General features: G+C 49.3%; 1 protein-coding gene across 10 annotated transcripts in view; it reads right to left on the reverse strand.

Annotated features, from left to right (window-relative positions):
- TMEM63C (transmembrane protein 63C) overlaps positions 1–11,184 on the reverse strand; it is a 42,799-nt gene extending 31,615 nt beyond the window's left edge. Inside the window, exons 1-5 of one of the 10 annotated variants that reach the window (XM_077267493.1) lie at positions 11,057–11,184; positions 9,480–9,658; positions 9,325–9,404; positions 9,214–9,246; positions 8,729–8,816 (exon numbers count right to left, since the gene is read on the reverse strand). In XM_077267493.1, coding sequence (XP_077123608.1) covers positions 8,729–8,816; positions 9,214–9,246; positions 9,325–9,404; positions 9,480–9,658; positions 11,057–11,117 — 441 coding nt within the window. In that variant the 5' untranslated portion in view covers positions 11,118–11,184. The other 9 variants (XM_077267495.1, XM_077267498.1, XM_077267496.1 and 6 more) reach the window with 9 other exon arrangements.
- Positions 11,185–22,972: the final 11,788 nt, after the last annotated feature.

Consider the following 22,972-nt stretch of genomic DNA (forward strand, 5'->3'; position numbering starts at 1 on the left):
AGCATCAATTCCCCTCAGAGGAATAGGAAATTCCAAAGGCTCCAGGACAAAACCACAGCGCCTGGCAAACGACAAATCCATCAGATTCAGGGCAGCACCCGAATCCACAAAAGCCATAACCGGGTAGGACGACAAAGAACAAATCAAAGTAACAGACAAAATAAACTTAGGCTGTATAGTACCAATGGTGACAGGTTTAGCGACCTTTTTTAAGCGTTTAGAGCATGCTGAGATAACATGAGCAGAATCACCACAGTAAAAGCACAACCCATTTTGACGTCTATGACTTTGTCGCTCAATTCTGGTCAGAGTTCGATCACATTGCATAGACTCAGGTCTCTGTTCAGAAAATATCGCTAAAGGATGAGCAGATCTGCGCTCCCGCAAACGCCGATCAACCTGAATGGCTAAAGCCATAGAATCACTCAGACTTGTAGGGGTGGGGAACCCCACCATAACATCCTTAATGGCTTCAGATAGACCTTCTCTGAAATTTGCAGCCAGGGCACACTCATTCCATTGAGTAAGCACTGACCATTTCCGAAATTTTTGACAATACACCTCTGCTTCATCCTGCCCTTGAGAAAGGGCCAGCAACGCTTTTTCTGCCTGATTCTCAAGATTAGGCTCCTCATAAAGCAGTCCAAGAGCCAGAAAAAATGCATCCACATTAAGCAATGCAGGATCTCCTGGCGCCAGAGAGAAGGCCCAATCCTGAGGGTCGCCACGTAACAAGGAGATAACAATCTTTACTTGCCGAGCGGAATCACCAGAGGAACGAGGTCTCAGAGATAGAAATAACTTACAATTATTCTTAAAATTCTGAAACCTAGATCTATCTCCAGAAAACAACTCAGGAATGGGTATCTTTGGTTCTGACATAGGGCTATGAATAACAAAATCCTGAATACTTTGCATCCGTGCAGCAAGATGATCCACACTAGAAGTCAGAGTCTGAACATCCATGTCTGCAGCTGAGCTCAAAACCACCCAGAGTTCAAGGGGATGAAAGAAGCTAAACAGACTGCAGCAAAGGAAAAGCGGTAGGAGGAAAAAAAAAATAAATATATATATATATATATATATATATTCAGGTCTTCTTTTTATCCCACTTCTGCGATGCATTAAACACTTTTTGGCCTGCTATACTGTTATGATCCTTAGTGGTTGAGGATCACAAATTACTCCAGCTAAGTAACAAACATAGGACAAGCTCTAGGGAGGTGGCAAGCTGGACTGACCGCAAATCTGAACCTAACCAAACACACTAGAAGTAGCCGGTGAACGTGCCTGAATTCCTAGACGTCTCGAGCCAGCCTAAGGAACTAACTACCCCTAGAGAGAAAGAAAGACCTCTCTTGCCTCCAGAGAAATAATCCCCAAAGATATAGAAGCCCCCAACAAATAATAACGGTGAGGTAAGAGGAAGGCACATACACAGGGGTGGAAGCAGATTCAGCAAATGAGGCCCACCAATACTAGATAGTCGAAAATAGAAAAGGGAATCTATGCGGTCAGTAAAAAACCCTTACAAAATATCCACTCTGAGATTTCAAGAACCCCCACACCAACTAACGGTGTGGGGGGAGAAACTCAGTCCCCTAGAGCAACCAGCAAGCGAAGAAATCACATTTTAGCGAGCTGGACTAAAAAACATAATGAACACTGATAATCAAAAAATGATCAAACAAAAACTTAGCTTGTCTTGGAGAGACTGGGAGCAAGGTAGACACACGGAATCTGAAGAGCACTGAATACATTGATAGCAGGCAAGGAACTGAGTATCCAGGTGGGCTAAATAGAAAACCAACCAAGGATAACGAACCAGCTGATGAAGCCAACCTGCAGAAAAACAACACTACACAGTACCGCTTGTGACCACTAGAGGGAGCCCAGAAATAGAGTTCACAACAGAAAATGCCCAAAAGTGACACCATTCTAAAAACTGCACCCCTCAAGGTACTCAAAACCACATTCAAAAAGTTAACCCTTTAGGTGCTTCACAGGAATTTTTTTAATGTTTAAAAAAAAATGAACATTTAACTATTTTTCACAAAATTTTTACTTCAGATCCAATTTGTTTTATTTTACCAAGGGTAACAGGAGAAATTGGACCACAAAAGTCGTTGTACAGTTTGTCCTGAGTACGCTGATACCCCATATGTTGGGGTAAATCATTGTTTGGGCACATGGGAGAGCTCAAAAGGGAAGGAGCGCCATTTGACTTTTCAATGCAAAATTGGTTGGAATTGAGATTGGACATCATGTCGCGTTTGGAGAGCCCCTGATGTGCCTAAACAGTGGAAGCCCCCTACAATTGACCCCATTTTGGAAAGAAGACCCCCTAAGGAACTTATCTAGATGTGTGGTGAGCACTTTTAACCCCCAATTGTTTCACTAAAGTTTAGAATGTAGAGCCGTGAAAATTACAAAATCTTTTTTCTTTTCACAAAATGATCTTTTAGCCCGCGATTTTTTTTTTCCCAAGGGTAACAGGAGAAATTGGACTGCAAAAGTTGTTGTCCAATTTGTCCTGAGTACGCTGATACCCCATATGTGGGGGTAAACCCCTGTTTGGGCGCACGGGAGAGCTCGGAAGGGAAGGAGCACTGTTTTAGTTTTTCAACGCAGAATTGGCTGGAATTGAGATCGGAGCACCTGATGTGCCTAAACAGTGGAAACCCCCCAATTCTAACTGAAACCCTAACCCAAACACACCCCTAACCCTAATCCCAACCATAACCATAACCCTAGCCCTAACGGGAAAATGGAAATAAATACATTTTTTAAAATTGTATTATTTTTCCCTAACTAAGGGGGTGATAAAGGGAGGTTTGATTTACTTTTATAGCGTTTTTTTGGTGGATTTTTATGATTGGCAGCCATCACACACTAAAAGACCATTTTTTACTGCAAAAAATAGTTTTGCATTACCACATTGAGAGCTATAATTTATCCATATTTTGGCCCACAGAGTCATGTGAGGTCTTGTTTTTTGCGGGACGAGTTGGCATTTTTATTGGTACCATTTTCGGACACATGACATTTTTTGATCGCTTTTATTCCGATTTTTGGGAGGCAGAATGAACAAAAACCAGCAATTCTTGAATTTCTTTTAGGGGGGGAGGGGGCGTTTATACCGTTCCACGTGTGGTAAAATTGATAAAGCAGCTTTATTCTTCAGGTCAGTACGATTACAGCGATACCTCATTTATATCATTTTTTTATGTTTTGGCGCTTTTACACTAAAATCTATTTTATATAAAAAATAATTGTTTTTGCATCGCTTTATTCAGAGAGCTATAACTTTTTTATTTTTCTGCTGATGATGCTGTATGGCAGCTTTTTTTTCTGCGGGACAAGATGACGTTTTCAGCGGTACCATGTTTATTTATATCCGTCTTTTTGATCGCGTGTTATTCCACTTTTTGTTCGCCGGTATGATAATAAAGCGTTGTTTTTTTGCCTCGTTTTTTATTTATTTTTTTTGCGGTGTTCACTGAAAGGTTTAACTAGTGGGATAGTTTTATAGAGCAGGTCGTTACGGACGCGGCGATACCAAATATGTACTTACTTTTACTGGTTTTTTTTGTTTTTTTTACATAAATAAATGGATTTATAGGGAAATTTTTTTTTTTTCTTTATTTGGGGATTTTTTTTTATACATTCTATTTTTTTTTTTTTTACTTTCTAACATTGTCCCAGAGTGGGACATCATTATATTAGATCAGATCGCTGATCTGACACTGTGCATAGCACTGTGTCAGATTAGCGATCTGACAGGCAGTGCAGGAGGCTTTCCGGCGCCTGCTCTGAGCAGGCGCCGGCTAGCCACCTCACTTTATGACCCAGAAGGAGTCCCGCGGCCATCTTGGATCCGGGGACTCCTTCCAGAATACCGAAACAACGTGATCGCATCGCGTTGCTCCGGTGGGAGAGCACAGGGAGCCCCCGTCCCTGCGCGATCCCCCTCTATGCCGCTGTCACTACTGACAGCGGCATCAGAGGGGTTAAATGCCTGCGATCGGCGCTAGCGCCGATCGCGGGCATTGCTGCGGGGTGTCATATACAGCTGACACCCGCACTCAATCACCGCGGCGCTCAGCGCGAGACCGAGTACTAGTACTGCGGCTGGCACAATTGCAGTTGCCGCAGCGCCGTACTAGTACGGCGCATGGCACGAAGGGGTTAAGGTTAGCTTTATTGGAAGGTAACTGTGCTTTTCTTTCAAAAATAAGGAAATTTCTAAGTGACCCTAAACTTTTACAGGTAGTGTATCTGTGTGATATAAGGGCATGAAAATTCAAAGTTGTCAAATTTCCATTTTTTTCACAAATAAACGCATGTCATGTCAAAGAAATTTTACCACTAACATGAAGTACAATATGTCACGAGAAAACAATGTCAGAATCACCGGGAACTGTTGAAGCGTTCCAGAGTTATAACCTCAAAGAGACAGTGGTCAGAATTGTAAAAACTGGCCTGGTCATTAACAGGCAAACCACCCTTGGGGCTAAAGGGGTTAATGAGGAAAAAAAAATGAACTGCTTTGAATTTACCAAATGGCTGTAATGAAACAAGAGTATGAATACTTTCCGCACCCACTGTACATATATCACAGACACAGAGCCTGCTGTATATACATCACATAGCGGACACAGACTGCAGTATATATATCACATAGCGGACAGAGAGCCTGCTGTATATACATCACATAGCAGATACAGAGCCTGCTGTATATACATCACATAGTGGATACAGAGACTGCAGTATATACATCACATAGCAGACACAGCCTGCTATATATACACATCACATAGCAGTCGCAGAGTCGGCTGACTATACATCACATAGCAAACAGAGCCTGCTGTATATACATCACATTGCGGACACAGAGCTGTATATATCACATAGGAGGATGGGTAGTGTGGCGTGCACTGTTGCCTTGAGAATTCCGAGGTGCTGGTGAAGTGGGATGACAATCCCCGTAGTATTGTTCAATCACTGCACACTCTTGATAGATGCTTGTGAGACTTTTATTGTACAGATACAGATGCAGCAATAACACAATTCAGGTGCAGGAACAGAGAAAATTGTGAGGCGACAAGATCAAAGTTTCAACCCTCACAGGGTCTTATTCATATAGTCAGGACCAAAGGGAAGGGGTAACGACAAAACAAGGAGAGGAGAGAAGGGAAGGGGAACTCACCTGAATGGAGGGGTGTAAGGTAATATGGGCAGAACTACCCATATTGTTTTGTTGTTACCCCTTCCCTTTGGTCCCTTTGTTTCTACCCCATATCACATTTCACACATACTTGCAACTACATACTCTTAAATTACTACCAACATCATGAGCATTTGGTGCCCTTTATCTTATCCAGCAGGTTATTATTATTATTATTATTATTGTTACTATTTACTTATATAGCACCATTAATTCCATGGTGCTATACATGAGAAGGGGTGTGGTGAAATATGTGTGTGTATATATTATATAGATGTGTGTGTGTGCAGTGGACTATGTATAGATTTACTGTGTCACTGGCAATAATGTAACATCTGTCTTGAAAAGCAGCATGTTGCACCCAGGTGTTAATATGTACTTTCCTGGGACAAGTAGAATTCTGTCTCCAATCTCACCAAGGGGTCCTGCTAGAAGCCGAGAAGAAAGGTAACATTTGGCACCTCCTGGCTCTTGGAAGAGAGATGTTAATTACGGCCTGATAGTATCTCTGGGAGAGCTGTTACACAAAGGATCTCAAGAGAAAAATAATATATTCATTGGGGGGGCGCTGCCGTGGTCCAATCAAAAACCAAGCAATTATGATATTAACCTGAGGGGCTGGTCTAGAAACCTGACCTCCAGACCAAAACTATAAAGTAGACCTGATACCTAAAAAACGCGTTCACAAGTGAGGGCGGCCTGAGAAGCTGATGTGTTCCACTAACTTCATTCACACACCCCCTCGGAGCAGAAAGCAAACTACCAGTTAGATGATTTCTGTAAGTTTCTCCTGTTTTTATATTGTTTTGCATAAGTTGTATGTCTTTTTATTATCATATTTTTATACCTTTTTTTACTGTAAGCACTGAACCTTTTGTATTAAAGAATAAAACAAGTTGAACCTTGAATGTTCTAAAAGAATCCATAGCCCTTAAGGTGTGTGAGCCTCATAAGCTTATGAGTGGTAGGCATTTCTGGGACTCATCGCCCGTGTGTTCGATGAGTGGTGGCAACGTGTATGAGCGGGTGTGTGGCCTGGGTCGGTGTGTGATTTATGCTCCCATTACAGCATAGGACACAGGTTGAATGCTGGACTGAGAGAGGGGAGAAGGATTAACCCTTGCAGGCACAACCCCAAGTCACGTGCTGAGAGCGGGCACGTGATGAATTAGTTACACCACAGAGCAGGGATCCGTGACAAGGGGTTACATCAAAATACAAAGATCACTTACAATAAACAAAACTAACAATGACCAACTGGTACAGAGGGAAGAGGACCCTGCCCTTGCGGGCTTACATTCTACAGGATAATGGGGAAGGAGACAGTAGGTTACCCTCAACACCTTTATTTGCCAGGACACTAGTATCCCTGCATTCTACTTTAGTGGCTATACCACTGTTCATATGCCACGTTTCTTTTCACCCTTTTTTACACTTTTTTTGTGTGTTCCAAGCCTCATTCTGATTATTTACAGCTACCCATGCGTCCATACTGCACATTGCAGCCTATAATCCATGGCGCAGGTGCACCGGACTTCCCCGGGACCTAGGTAATCCATGGCCCCATAACTCTTTATATATATTACTCCGCTTATTTTTCCTATGAGCACCAAATCCTCTTTCCTACAACAGATGTCCTTTGCAATCAGAATATCCTTTATACTGTTCAGTGAACCTTGCCATCAAGTAATATGGGCTACATCTTTCCCTACTCTGTATAACTTGACCTTGAATGGGCACATCTGCAAAATCCCCCATATTTAAACATATCCAGTCACATCGATCCTGATATTGTTTCTTGTACCCCTTTCCCTTTAAGGGATTGCAATTTTTTGGCCTTTTGTATTGTTTTGCCATGCCATGTTATTTAATGGCTCCTATGGCTTATTCCAGACCTATACATGAATACAATTAAGCTTTGAATCATCATTACTTTGTTTCTTGAAATCTTGCTAGTCTATTGTTTTCTTACCATGTGTATATTTATATTTTATTTATCTGATTTTTGGTTATAATATTCTGTAGTTTATTTGTAATTTTTATAGTTTCTATCATTGAATTGATCTCTCATACCTTGTTTTTTCTTCTACAGCGACTATATGAATAAGACCCTGTGAGGGTGGAAACGTTAAGTTCTTGTTGCCATTTTCTCTATCCCTGTACCTGAATTGTGTTATTGCTGCATCTGTATCTGTACAATAACATTCTCACAAGCATCTATCAAGAGTGTGCGGTGACTGAACATTACTATATCACATAGCGGACACAGATCCTGCTATATATACACATCACATAGCGGACACAGAGCCTGCTGTATATACATTACATAGCAAACACAGACTGCTGTATATACAGCACATAGCAGAGAGAGTGATGTATATACATCACATAGACACAAAGCCTGCTGTACATACATCACATAGTAGACACAGAGCCTGCTGTATATACATAGCAAACACAGAGACTGCTGTATATACATTACATAGCACAGAGCCTGCTGTATATACATCAAAGAGCCTGCTGTATATACACATCACATAGACATACTACGCTATCTACATTACATAGGAGACACTGGAACTGGAGCATATACATCAGACAGGAGACATTGAGGAACATACATCACTGGAAGGGCTGCGGGCACATACATCACAGGGCCATATACACAACAGAAGAGGCATGGGCTATCGCTGCTGTTGTCATTGTCAGGGGGACTAGAGCACAGAGATACTGACTCTGCCCACATAGAACATTGTGACACTAGGACAAGTCAGGATGTAAGCCTTTAACGCATGCACCACAGCTTTCAGAATTGCATGCAGTGTGAGAAGTAACTAAACGGCCAGCGACTGGCATGTTGCCAGTCATTGGCCTCAGATCTGTGAACCCCGGCCCAAGCAGTCACAAGTGGCCTGCGGACCAGAGACTCCCCCCCTGATATACAGGAATAACATCATATAGGAATCGCCTCACACAGTCACAGATAATACAGGAAACACCCCACGCTGATTATATTTAGGAATCACATCATACATTTAAAACAGCCCACACCGGGAATCACATTATATAATAATCACACCAGTCAGATAATATAAAGGAATGACATCATACAGGAAACATCCCCATATGTAATAATCGCACACTGATAACATACAAGAATCACATTAAACAGGAGACACCACACAGTGATAATATACGGAAATCACATCCTACAGGAATCACCCCACATTGCTAATATACAGGAATCTCAACATACAGTAATCCCCTTACACCGATAATATACAGGAATCACATTATACAGGAATCCCTCACATACCGATAATATACAGAAATCATATTATACAGGAATCACCCCATATCTAATACTCACACACTGATAATATACAGGAATCACATCCTACAGGAATCACCCCACACCGATAATACACGGCTAGTCTACATATAGATTTGCATTTTGTTGTTAGCTATCTAATTTAGGGGAGTTTGATCCCATTCTCTCACCAAATCTTTACTGTTCAGATCGGAGGGGCTCGTCTCACAGGGTGACTTCTCCTTGTCACTCGGCTCTCCATAGAAAAGAGAGGTCAGGCTGAAAAATGGACAGACAAAATAAGGTGACATTAAGGCACAGAACCACCACCATCAAGGCTCCTCTCTATGCTGCCACTACCTCAGACCTGCTCCAAGCCAAAACCACCACCACGACTCACTCCGAGCCGTCAGTTTCACAACCACCATGGCCCTGTTCCAGACCGCTACCACCACCACGGCTATGCTACAAGCCACCATCACCATAGCCCTGCTCTAAGCAGTCATGTGTTCAGCCTGCTCCAAGCCACCATCACCTCCATGGCTCTGCTATGAGCCACCACCAGGGCATACAAGGGGCCGCAGACTACGTGGTGCGAGCATGATGAGTTGCGGACTCCCAAGTGGTACATGCAGGAAGCATCCCACCTCTAGCCCCTGACTATAGTGACCATTACTCATATGATGTCCATCTGCGTCGCATGGCCGGGCTGCGGAGAAAGTGCAGAGGTGAGTGAGTGCACAACATGGGTAGGTCAGTCACCCAGCGGAGCACACCACAATCTCACCTGTCATTGTCTATGAGCAGTGCCAGTCGCCCGTAGTCCCAGGCCGCCTTCCTCAGACACGAGAAGACAAGAAGAAGCAGCTGGAATCAGAGATGAGAACGATCAGCTTCCCCCTGGGCGATGCACCCTCACATACAGCCCCAGACCAGTCTTACCAGCCACACCAGGAAGTTGATAGCCAGGACGGTTGGGACACCCCCAAATGGCAGTCCTTGCAGGACTGTACTGTGTGAACGGGCGCTGTAACATCGATCGGTCACATTAGCCTGGGGATCTACAGGCATGAGGGGCTCCATGGAGGAGGTTGACTCCAGCACGGTGTCCAGATCATAACCTGAAGAAACAAGTAATGATCAGGCTGGCTCTCTGGACTCAAGATGATGACAGAGCGTGAGGTCATGATAGCCCCCCCCCAGCCACTGGTGCAAAGTGGGCACAGAGTGACATTTCCTCCTGCGATGACGAGGGCGGATGTTAGTTTTGTAGAGACATTTTGGCGGAAGTACATGGGATAGGGATGAAGGCCAACCTCCAACGTCACTGGTGTAGGTGGGGGTCTCCACCACCATCCAACCTTACTGATGTAGGGGGAACTCCACCGACCTACCTTACTAATGTAGGGGGGGGGGGCGGGGGTCTCCACCAACCTTACTTATGAGGGGAGCTCCACCACTCTCCAACCTCACTGATGCGTGGGGGGGCTCCACCAACCTCCAACCTTACTGATGTGGGGGGCTCCTCCAACCTTACTGACGTGGGAGAATCCACTGCCCTCCAACCTTACTGATGTGGGGGGCTCCACCAACCTCCAGCCTTACTGATGTGGGGGGCTCCACCAACCTCCAGCCTTACTGATGTGGGGGGATCCACCAACCTCCAACATAACTGAGGACCTCGAACCTCAATGATTTGCTTCCTACATCCCAGCTGATGAGGAAATGGTACCTGGTTGGGATCAACTGGGGATCTCTTGACCTCTGACCTCCAACAGCAAAAATCTACTAAAGAAGAATGAACATTTAGGCCACAATCCGGACCTAGCAGCATTGTGGATGCAGTGTATGTCTGCTGCGTCCAAAGCGCTGCCTTTTATTGAACCCAGGTGAGTCTGCTGAACAGTTACCGCATTAAATACAGTTTATTGGTGACATTTGTGTTTCGGAGATGCACGACTCGGCAAGAGAAATTGACATGCTGCGGTCTGGAGAGACGTGCCACATGTCCATCTTCGCGGGTGATCTACAGGTGTCTGTGCACACATAGTGGACATGGGATTTCTGGACGCAATGGGTTTGACGTACCGTAAATACGCAGTATCAAACCTGCACCAATTCCTGATTGTGGGTATGTATCCTTAGTCTCCAGCCCCCACTAATAGCCCCTCTCTATGCCCTATTAATCCTGCACTCCATCATCCCGGCTTTTAATTACTCTGTGACCCCTCTGTACCCAACGGCACATCCTGTGGCCCCGCTGTACCTGACGCACACCCTGTGGCCCCGCTGTACCTGACGCACACCCTGTGGCCCCGCTGTACCTGACGCACACCCTGTGGCTCCTGCTCCTACACACTGTGGGCCCCGGTTCCTGCAGTCTGCTGGGCTCGGTCGCTTGCACTCCAGACATTACGGCAGGTGCAGCCGCTACAATGTATCACAGGCGGAACAAGACCCAGAGCATCCGCCCGAAAAACAAACATCGTCCGCCCGCTCCGGAGAGGACGCCCCCTCACCTGCACACACCCGCAGCATCCGACGACGACCCCTAGCGATCCCGGCGCCGCCTCCTGACATCAGCAACGGGCTGCGGGGCGGGAGGAGCTCGATGGCCTCCCGGCTGTCACCTATATACAGGGACTCTGTGTCCTCCCCACTGTCACCTACATACAGGGGCTCCGTGTCCTCCCGGCTGTCACCTACATACAGGGGCTCCGTGTCCTCCCGGCTGTCACCTACATACAGGGGCTCTGTGTCCTCCCCGCTGTCACCTATATACAGGGGCTCTGTGTCCTCCCGGCTGTCACCTATATACAGGGGATGTGTGTCCTCCCGGCTGTCGCCTATATACAGGGGCTCTGTGTCCTCCCGGCTGTCACCTATATACAGAGGCTCCGTGTCCTCTCGGCTGTCACCTATATACAGGGGCTCCGTGTCCTCCTGGCTGTCACCTATATACAGGGGCTCTGTGTCCTCACGGCTGTCACCTATATACAGGGGCTCTGTGTCCTCCCGGCTGTCACCTATATACAGGGACTCTGTCCTCCCCGCTGTCACCTATATACAGGGGCTCCGTGTCTTCCCGGCTGTCACCTATATACAGGGGCTCTGTGTCCTCCCGGCTGTCACCTATATACAGGGGCTCTGTGTCCTCCCGGCTGTCACCTATATACAGGGACTCTGTGTCCTCCCCACTGTCACCTATATACAGGGGCTCCGTGTCCTCCCGGCTGTCACCTACATACAGGGGCTCCGTGTCCTCCCGGCTGTCACCTACATACAGGGGCTCTGTGTCCTCCCCGCTGTCACCTATATACAGAAGCTCTGTGTCCTCCCGGCTGTCACCTATATACAGGGGCTGTGTGTCCTCCCGGCTGTCGCCTATATACAGGGGCTCTGTGTCATCCCGGCTGTCACCTATATACAGAGGCTCCGTGTCCTCTCGGCTGTCACCTATATACAGGGGCTCCGTGTCCTCCCGGCTGTCACCTATATACAGGGGCTCTGTGTCCTCCCGGCTGTCACCTATATACAGGGGCTCTGTGTCCTCCCGGCTGTCACCTATATACAGGGGCTCTGTGTCCTCCCGGCTGTCACCTATATATAGGGGCTCTGTGTCCTCACGGCTGTGACCTATATACAGGGGCTCTGTGTCCTCCCCACTGTCACCTATATACAGGGGCTCTGTGTCCTCCCGGCTGTCACCTATACACAGGGGCTCCGTGTCCTCCCGGCTGTCACCTATATACAGGGGCTCTGTGTCCTCCCGGCTGTTACCTATATACAGAGGCTCCGTGTCCTCCCGGCTGTCCCCTATATACAGGGGCTCTGTCCTCCCGGCTGTCACCTATATACAGGGGCTCCGTGTCCTCCCCGCTGTCACCTATATACAGGGGCTACGTGTCCTCCCGGCTGTCACCTATATACAGGGGCTCCGTGTCCTCCCGGGTGTCACCTGTATACAGGGGCTCCGTGTCCTCCCCGCTGTCACCTACATACAGCACATGGGCTCCGTGTCCTCCCGGCTGTCACCTATATATAGGGGCTCTGTGTCCTCCCGGCTGTCACCTATATACAGGGGCTCTGTGACAATCGGCTGTCACCTATATACAGGGGCTCTGTGTCCTCCCGGCTGTCACCTATATACAGGGGCTCTGTGTCCTCCCGGCTGTCACCTATATACAGTGGCTCCGTGTCATCCTGGCTGTCACCTATATACAGGGGTTCTGTGTCCTCCCCGCTGTCACCTATATACAGGGTCTCCGTGTCCTCCCGGATGTCACCTATATACAGAGGCTCCGTGTCATCCTGGCTGTCACCTATATACAGGGGTTCCGTGTCCTCCCCGCTGTCACCTATATACAGGGGCTCCGTGTCCTCCCGGCTGTCACCTATATACAGGGGTTCCATGTCCTCCTGGGTGTCACCTATATACAGGGGCTCCGTGTCCTCCCCGCTGTCACCTACATACAGTACATGGGCTAAGTGTCCTCCCGGCTGTCACCTATATACAGGGACTCTGTGTTCTCCCGGTTGTCAGCTATATACAGAGCCTCTATGTCCTCCCGACAGTTGCCTATATACAGGGGCTCTGTGTCCTCGCAGCTGTTGCCTACATACAGGAACTCTGGATATACAGGGACTCCGTGTCCTCCGGCTGTCACCTATATACAGGGGCTCCGTGTCCTCCCGGCTGTCACCTATATACAGGAGCTCCGTGTCCTCCCGGCTGTCACCTATATACAGGGACTCCGTGTTCTCCCGGCTATCACCTATATACAGGGGCTCTATGTCCTCCCGACGGTCACCTATATACAGGGGCTCCGTGTCCTCCCGACTGTCGCCTATATACAGGGGCTCTGTGTCCTCCCGGCTGTCACCTATATACAGGGGCTGTGTGTTCTCCCTGCTGTCACCTATATACAGGGGCTCCGTGTCCTCCCGACTGTCGCCTATATACAGGGGTTCCGTGTCCTCCCGACTGTCGCCTACATACAGGGGCTCCGTGTCCTCCCGACAGTCACCTATATACAGGGGCTCTGTGTCCTCCCGGCTGTTGCCTACATACAGGAACTCTGGATATACAGGGACTCCGTGTCCTCCCAACGGTCACCTATATACAGGGGCTCCGTGTCCTCCCGACTGGCGCATATACAGGGGCTCTGACATCCCGGCTGTCACATATATACAAGGGCTCTGTGTCCTCTCGACTGTCACCTACAGTATATACAGGGGCTCCGTGTCCTCTCGACTGTCGCCTATATACAGGGGCTCTGTGTCCTCCCGACTGTCACCTATATACAGGGGCTCCGTGTCCTCCTGGCTGTCACCTATATACAGGGGCTCCGTGTCCTCCCCGCTGTCATCTATATACAGGGGCTCTGTGTCCTCCTGACTGTCATCTATATACAGGGGCTCCGTGTCCTCCCCGCTGTCACCTATATACAGGGGCTCTGTGTCCTCCCCGCTGTCACCTATATACAGGGGCTCTGTGTCCTCCCGGCTGTCACCTATATACAGGGGCTGTGTGTCCTCCCGGCTGTCGCCTATATACAGGGGCTCTGTGTCCTCCCGGCTGTCACCTATATACAGAGGCTCCGTGTCCTCTCGGCTGTCACCTATATACAGGGGCTCCGTGTCCTCCTGGCTGTCACCTATATACAGGGGCTCTGTGTCCTCCCGGCTGTCACCTATATACAGGGGCTCTGTGTCCTCCCGGCTGTCACCTATATACAGGGACTCTGTCCTCCCCGCTGTCACCTATATACAGGGGCTCCGTGTCTTCCCGGCTGTCACCTATATACAGGGGCTCTGTGTCCTCCCGGCTGTCACCTATATACAGGGGCTCTGTGTCCTCCCGGCTGTCACCTATATACAGGGACTCTGTGTCCTCCCCGCTGTCACCTATATACAGGGGCTCCGTGTCCTCCCGGCTGTCACCTACATACAGGGGCTCCGTGTCCTCCCGGCTGTCACCTACATACAGGGGCTCTGTGTCCTCCCCGCTGTCACCTATATACAGAAGCTCTGTGTCCTCCCGGCTGTCACCTATATACAGGGGCTGTGTGTCCTCCCGGCTGTCGCCTATATACAGGGGCTCTGTGTCATCCCGGCTGTCACCTATATACAGAGGCTCCGTGTCCTCTCGGCTGTCACCTATATACAGGGGCTCCGTGTCCTCCCGGCTGTCACCTATATACAGGGGCTCTGTGTCCTCCCGGCTGTCACCTATATACAGGGGCTCTGTGTCCTCCCGGCTGTCACCTATATACAGGGGCTCTGTGTCCTCCCGGCTGTCACCTATATATAGGGGCTCTGTGTCCTCACGGCTGTGACCTATATACAGGGGCTCTGTGTCCTCCCCACTGTCACCTATATACAGGGGCTCTGTGTCCTCCCGGCTGTCACCTATACACAGGGGCTCCGTGTCCTCCCGGCTGTCACCTATATACAGGGGCTCTGTGTCCTCCCGGCTGTTACCTATATACAGAGGCTCCGTGTCCTCCCGGCTGTCCCCTATATACAGGGGCTCTGTCCTCCCGGCTGTCACCTATATACAGGGGCTCCGTGTCCTCCCCGCTGTCACCTATATACAGGGGCTACGTGTCCTCCCGGCTGTCACCTATATACAGGGGCTCCGTGTCCTCCCGGGTGTCACCTGTATACAGGGGCTCCGTGTCCTCCCCGCTGTCACCTACATACAGCACATGGGCTCCGTGTCCTCCCGGCTGTCACCTATATATAGGGGATCTGTGTCCTCCCGGCTGTCACCTATATACAGGGGCTCTGTGACAATCGGCTGTCACCTATATACAGGGGCTCTGTGTCCTCCCGGCTGTCACCTATATACAGGGGCTCTGTGTCCTCCCGGCTGTCACCTATATACAGTGGCTCCGTGTCATCCTGGCTGTCACCTATATACAGGGGTTCTGTGTCCTCCCCGCTGTCACCTATATACAGGGTCTCCGTGTCCTCCCGGATGTCACCTATATACAGAGGCTCCGTGTCATCCTGGCTGTCACCTATATACAGGGGTTCCGTGTCCTCCCCGCTGTCACCTATATACAGGGGCTCCGTGTCCTCCCGGCTGTCACCTATATACAGGGGTTCCATGTCCTCCTGGGTGTCACCTATATACAGGGGCTCCGTGTCCTCCCCGCTGTCACCTACATACAGTACATGGGCTAAGTGTCCTCCCGGCTGTCACCTATATACAGGGACTCTGTGTTCTCCCGGTTGTCAGCTATATACAGAGCCTCTATGTCCTCCCGACAGTTGCCTATATACAGGGGCTCTGTGTCCTCGCAGCTGTTGCCTACATACAGGAACTCTGGATATACAGGGACTCCGTGTCCTCCGGCTGTCACCTATATACAGGGGCTCCGTGTCCTCCCGGCTGTCACCTATATACAGGAGCTCCGTGTCCTCCCGGCTGTCACCTATATACAGGGACTCCGTGTTCTCCCGGTTATCACCTATATACAGGGGCTCTATGTCCTCCCGACGGTCACCTATATACAGGGGCTCCGTGTCCTCCCGACTGTCACCTATATACAGGGGCTCTGTGTCCTCCCGGCTGTCACCTATATACAGGGGCTGTGTGTTCTCCCTGCTGTCACCTATATACAGGGGCTCCGTGTCCTCCCGACTGTCGCCTATATACAGGGGTTCCGTGTCCTCCCGACTGTCGCCTACATACAGGGGCTCCGTGTCCTCCCGACAGTCACCTATATACAGGGGCTCTGTGTCCTCCCGGCTGTTGCCTACATACAGGAACTCTGGATATACAGGGACTCCGTGTCCTCCCAACGGTCACCTATATACAGGGGCTCCGTGTCCTCCCGACTGGCGCATATACAGGGGCTCTGACATCCCGGCTGTCACATATATACAAGGGCTCTGTGTCCTCTCGACTGTCACCTACAGTATATACAGGGGCTCCGTGTCCTCTCGACTGTCGCCTATATACAGGGGCTCTGTGTCCTCCCGGCTGTCACCTATATACAGGGGCTCCGTGTCCTCCTGGCTGTCACCTATATACAGGGGCTCCGTGTCCTCCCCGCTGTCATCTATATACAGGCGCTCTGTGTCCTCCTGACTGTCATCTATATACAGGGGCTCCGTGTCCTCCCCGCTGTCACCTATATGCAGGAACTCAGTGTACTCCCAGTTGTCACCTATATACAAGGGCTCCGTGTCCTCCCGGCTGTCACCTATATACAGGGGCTCCGTGTCCTCCCGACTTTCGCCTATATACAGAGGCTCTGTGTCATCCCGGTTGTCACTTATATACAGGGGCTCTGTGTCCTCCCGGCTGTCACCTATAGTATAAACAGGGGCTCCGTGTCCTCTCGACTGTCGCCTATATACAGGGGCTCTGTGTCCTCCCGGCTGTTGCCTACATACAGGAACTCTGGATATACAGGGACTCCGTGTCCTCCAGCTGTCACCTATATACAGGGGCTCCGTGTCCTCCCGGCTGTCACCAATATACAGGGGCTCTATGTCCTCCCAACGGTCACCTGTATACAGGGGCTCCGTGTCCTCCCGACTGGCACCTATATACAGGGGCTCTGTGTCATCCCGGCTGGCACCTATATACAGGGGCTCTGTGTTCTCTCGACTGTCACCTACAGTATATACAGGGGCTCTGTGTCCTCTCGACTGTCGCCTATATAAAGGGGCTCTGTCCTCCAGGCTGTCACCTATATACAGGGGCTCCGTGTCCTCCCGGCTGTCACCTATATACAGGGGCTCCGTGTCCTCCCGGCTGTCACCTATATACAGGGGCTCCGTGTCCTCCCCGCTGTCATCTATATACAGGGGCTCTGTGTCGTCCTGGCTGTCATCTATATACAGGGGCTCCGTGTCCTCCCCGCTGTCACCTATATACAGGAACTCCATGTACTCCCAGTTGTGACCTATATACAGGGGCTCTGTGTCCTCCCGGCTGTCACCTATATACAGGGGATCTATGTCCTACCGGCTGTCACCTATATACAGGGACTCCGTGTCCTCCCGGCTGTCACCTATATACAGGGGCTATGTGTCCTCCTGGCTGTCACCTATATACAGGGACTTTGTGTTCTCCCGGCTGTCACCTACATACAGGGGCTCTATGTCCTCCCGACGGTCGCCTATATACAGGGGCTCTGTGTCCTCCTGGCTGTCACCTACAGTATATACAGGGGCTCTGTGTCCTCTCGACTGTTGCCTATATACAGGGGCTCCGTGTCCTCCCGGCTGTCACCTACATACAGGAACTCCGGATATACAGGGTCTCTGTGTCCTCCTGGCTGTCACCTATACACAGGGACGCCGTGTCCTCCCGACTGTCACCTGTATACAAGGGCTCCATGTCCTCCAGGCTGTCGCCTATATACAGGAACTCCGGATTCTCCCAGTTGTCACCTATATACAGAGGCTCTATGTCCTCCCGACAGTCACCTATATACAGGGGCTCTGTGTCCTCCCGGCTGTTGCCTACATACAGGAACTCTGGATATACAGGGACTCTGTGTCCTCCCGACTGGCGCCTATATACAGGGGCTCTGTGTCATCCCGGCTGTCACCTATATACAGGGGCTCTGTTCTCTCGACTGTCACCTACAGTATATACAGGGGCTCCGTGTCCTCTCGACTGTCGCCTATATACAGGGGCTCTGTGTCCTCCCGGCTGTCACCTATATACAGGGGCTCCGTGTCCTCCCGGCTGTCACCTATATACAGGGGCTCCGTGTCCTCCCCGCTGTCATCTATATACAGGGGCTCTGTGTCGTCCTGGCTGTCATCTATATACAGGGGCTCCGTGTCCTCCCCGCTGTCACCTATATACAGGAACTCAGTGTACTCCCAGTTGTGACCTATATACAGGGGCTCTGTGTCCTCCCGGCTGTCACCTATATACAGGGACACTGTGTCCTTCCGGCTGTCATCTATATACAGGGACTCCGTGTCCTTCCGGCTGTCACCTATACGCAGGGGCTCTGTGTCCTCCCGGCTGTCACCTATATACAGGGGCTCTGTGTCCTCCCGGCTGTCACCTATATACAGGGACTCCGTGTCCTCCCGGCTGTCACCAATATACAGGGACTCTATGTCCTCCCGACGGTCACCTATATACAGGGGCTCTGTGTCCTCCCGACTGTCACCTATATACAGGGGCTCTGTGTCATCCCGGCTGTCACCTATATACAGGGGCTCTGTGTCCTCCTGGCTGTCACCTACAGTATATACTGGGGCTCCGTGTCCTCTCGACTGTTGCCTATATACAGAGGCTCTTTGTCCTCCCGGCTGTCACCTATATACAGGGACTCCATGTCCTCTCTGCTGTCACCTATATACAGGGGCTCCGTGTCCTCCCGGCTGTCACCTACTGTCATGATATGGTATGAAATATCATATAAGTTAGTTTCTCTGCCAGCACACATAGGGTGGGCAGTGACCCCCCTTCACTCTGTGTTCAGCCTGTCTTGTCAATGAGTGTACAAGTTTTATTGCTTCTAGCTGCAAATGCCTGACTTCAGCTGCCAAGCCTCAGCCCCACCAAGGCATTTACGACCGGCATTTCCTGCCGTGTAAGCTCTTGTCTAGCTATAACTGGATGAGAAACTTCCAGAATCATGAAAGTCTTTTGTTCTGTTTTTGTAAGATATTAGGCCAACCATGGGAGATAGGAACTCAAAAATATATTGTCATAATCACACTCGGAGGATCTACCCATCCCTCGAAACACGGGCTTCTAACTTCATCTAATAAAGAAGTAGGGATTTCTCTGCAAATATGTATCCCAGATAGGACATATTTGATCTCACTAGAATGCCAGCGATAATACGAGATGAATGCTGGGTATGGTACGATTATGACATGTTCTGTAGCGAAGTTACGGGCATCAGATATATTTCATGCCCTGTTAGTAAAAAGGAAGAGGTAGGAGGGATTGGAAAAGCCAGCCCTTGCTGTGAGGTCACAGGCTGTAGGTTTTAAGTGCTGGCCGGCGTCCAAGAGGGTCAGATTTGAGTTTTTACCTGAAGAGCCCAGAGTGCACGCCCTGTTGCACTGGGATAGATGGAAAGTTCCCCTAGCCTGTTGCCTGCAATGCTTTGAACAACTGTAAGTGTTATTTCTCATGTTATTCCCTGTTTTTTTAATAATTACCTTGTACATATTTGCAATTGTCTCATTTGTAACATCTTTGTAAAATATTTTGATAAAGCACTGCCTACATTTTGTGGGGTATATTATTTCATGCGGTTCTTTCTCCATGCTCTAAAAACGTACCCTAAGTCTCTTGAAGGGAATTTACGCTACTGTTTTGGGTTAGCTTCGGACCCGTTTAATCGAAGCTGGTGGCAGTAATACCGTGTACTGTGCAGGCCTTTGGGTGTCACTGTAGCGACTGCGGCTTGATAATTATTGTTCCTGCCTGAGCGGGAGTAGTATCGCGTCGCTGCAGCGTGCCCAATAGCCAGTACAAAGCAGGCAGCCTTTCTGGCGACTAATTACCCTAGGTGCAGTACCTAATCCAACCTGACAGTAAAGGGGGCACCAGAGAGCTGCAAGGTTCAAGTGGAACTGTAAGCGGGATATACACAAATCCCGGCAGTTCATGGTATATTGAAGAGCAGTGGGATACCTAAAATAAGCCCCTGCTGTAAACTAAGAGGTCCCTAGCCTTGTGTGTGTTTTTTCATCACATTGTGGCAGTGGAGGGATAACTAAGATAAGCCCCCCTGCACATGTGATAGCCGTCTGTTGGTCTAAAGTCACCCCAATCCGTGACATATTGGTGACAGTGGTCAGGAATCCCTGTGGATTTCGTGACCAATTGGCAGCGGCTAAGGGATCGTGACAACTGGTGACAGTCACGGTGTGAATCGTGACAATTGGTGGCAAGGCGGTGGGATATTAGAGCATTAGTGATTTGGTTTGAGCAATCATTCCTCTCACTAAAAACTTGCAGAAAGTTCTTGCGCAAATAAGTTTGGAGAACGAACTCAGTGTTTATTAGACTTGAGACAATTGTGTGTACTGGTAATTATCCCCTCCCTTTCTCTTCGTTTTTCTATCCTATCTTTTATTTGGCAACCATGGTTGGGCTGGGAGAAGCCTTTTATGAACAGCAGAGCAGAGACACCCTTGTTGCCTTATGCAAGTCACAGCACATTGACTATGCAAGCAAAAACAAAAGCCAACTGGTCGCAGTCCTGATGCAATGGGAAGCTGTTCTAGACCACTCACAGAGCCCAGAAGCCGCAGAAGCTAGCACCAGCGAACATGGTGCTGCAGCAGAGGTCCAACCACTGAATGCTGGCCCCGTTAGCAATCCGGGCGAATTGGACCCCCACCTGCAGGCGGCCTTGAAAGAATTCCCCGCTGACGACCATGAGGGATGTCGGCAGCTGATTCAGCAATACCGGCAGGAGGCTGAGGCCCGAGCCGAGCGAGAGGCTGAGAGAGCCGAGCGAGAGGCCCAGGCCCAGCGAGCCGAGCGCCAAGCCCAGCGAGAACATGAACTGGAGATGCTCCGGCAGGGGGGGATGCCTTCCACTGCCCAGAGCCGTGAGCCCAGCAGCGCTCAGATGCCGAAGCCCCGGCCCGACCACTTTCCTGTTATGGAAAAGGATGGGGACTTGGACACTTTTCTGCGGGCCTTTGAGAAAGCCTGCAGACAGTACCAGCTGCCTACACAAGAATGGGCACGATACCTGACACCAGGGCTGAGAGGAAAAGCTCTGGAGGCGTTTGCTGCCCTCCCTCAAGAACAAGATGGTGACTATGAGGCCATCAAGCAGGCTCTCATAGCCAAGTACCAGCTTACACCCGAGGTGTACCGTAAGAAGTTCCGAACCCTCCAACGTGGCCTGTTGTGAAATTGGATTTTGGGCTCCCCCGGTGGCCACTGGTGGAATTGAACTGGTGTGCATCATCCCCTCTGTTCACCTGTTTCCATCAGGATGTGGGAGTCGCTATTTAACCTTGCTCCTCTGTCACTTCCATGCCGGTCAACATTGTAATCAGAAGCCTTTCTGTGCATGTTCCTGCTGCTAGACAACTCCCAGCTAAGTTGGACTTTAGTCCTCGTTTGTTTTTGCATTTTGTTCCAGTTCACAGCTGTAGTTTCGTTTCTGTGTCTGGAAAGCTCTTGTGATCTGAAATTGCCACTCTGATGTTATGAGTTAATACTAGAGTCTTAAAGTAATTTCAGGATGGCGTTTTGATAGGGTTTTCAGCTGACCATGAAAGTGCCCTTTCTGTCTTCCTGCTATCTAGTAAGCGGACCTCAATTTTGCTAAACCTATTTTCATACTACGTTTGTCATTTCATCTAAAATCACCGCCAATATATGTGGGGGCCTCTGTCTGCCTATCGGGGAAATTTCTCTAGAGGTGAGCCAGGACTATATTTTCCTCTGCCAGGATTAGTTAGTCCTCCGGCCGGCGCTGGGCGTCTAGGGATAAAAAACGTAGGCAACGCTACCCGGCTACTGTTAGTTGTGCGGCAGGTTTAGTTCATGGTCCGTTTAGTTTCCATCCTTCCAAGAGCTAGTACTTATATTTGCTGGGCTATGTTCTCTTGCCATTGAGAACCATAACAGTTTGACCGGCCACAAAGGGTTAAATTAATTGACAGAGAAAGGAGAGAAAAGAGAAGTCTGCTGAAGATTTTTTTTTTTTTTTTTTTTTCCCTTCCCTTCAGTTCTGAGTGTGCTTGTAATTGAATCTCTTGCAAGTCTGCCTATATTGCAGCCTTTCTCTCTCTCTCTCTCCTTCTAATCCTGGAATGGCTCTGTGTTCACCTGTTTAAAATGGATATTCAGAGTTTAGCTGCAGGTTTGAATAATCTCACCACGAAAGTTCAAAATTTACAAGATTTTGTTGTTCATGTTCCTATATCTGAACCTAGAATTCCTTTGCCTGAATTTTTCTCGGGGAATAGATCTTGCTTTCAAAATTTCAAAAATAATTGCAAGTTGTTTTTGTCCCTGAAATCTCGCTCTGCTGGAGATCCTGCTCAGCAGGTCAGGATTGTGATTTCCTTGCTCCGGGGCGACCCTCAGGATTGGGCTTTTGCATTGGCTCCAGGGGATCCTGCGTTGCTCAATGTGGATGCGTTTTTTCTGGCCTTGGGGTTGCTTTATGAGGAACCTCAGTTAGAGCTTCAGGCGGAAAAGGCCTTGATGTCCCTATCTCAGGGGCAAGACGAAGCTGAAATATACTGCCAGAAATTCCGTAAATGGGCTGTGCTTACTCAGTGGAATGAGTGCGCCCTGGCGGCGAATTTCAGAGAGGGTCTCTCTGATGCCATTAAGGATGTTATGGTGGGGTTCCCTGTGCCTGCGGGTCTGAATGAGTCCATGACAATGGCTATCCAGATCGATAGGCGTCTGCGGGAGCGCAAACCTGTGCACCATTTGGCGGTGTCTACTGAGA

This window comes from Ranitomeya variabilis, chromosome 1 (assembly GCF_051348905.1).
Source record: "Ranitomeya variabilis isolate aRanVar5 chromosome 1, aRanVar5.hap1, whole genome shotgun sequence".
NCBI lineage: Eukaryota > Metazoa > Chordata > Amphibia > Anura > Dendrobatidae > Ranitomeya > Ranitomeya variabilis.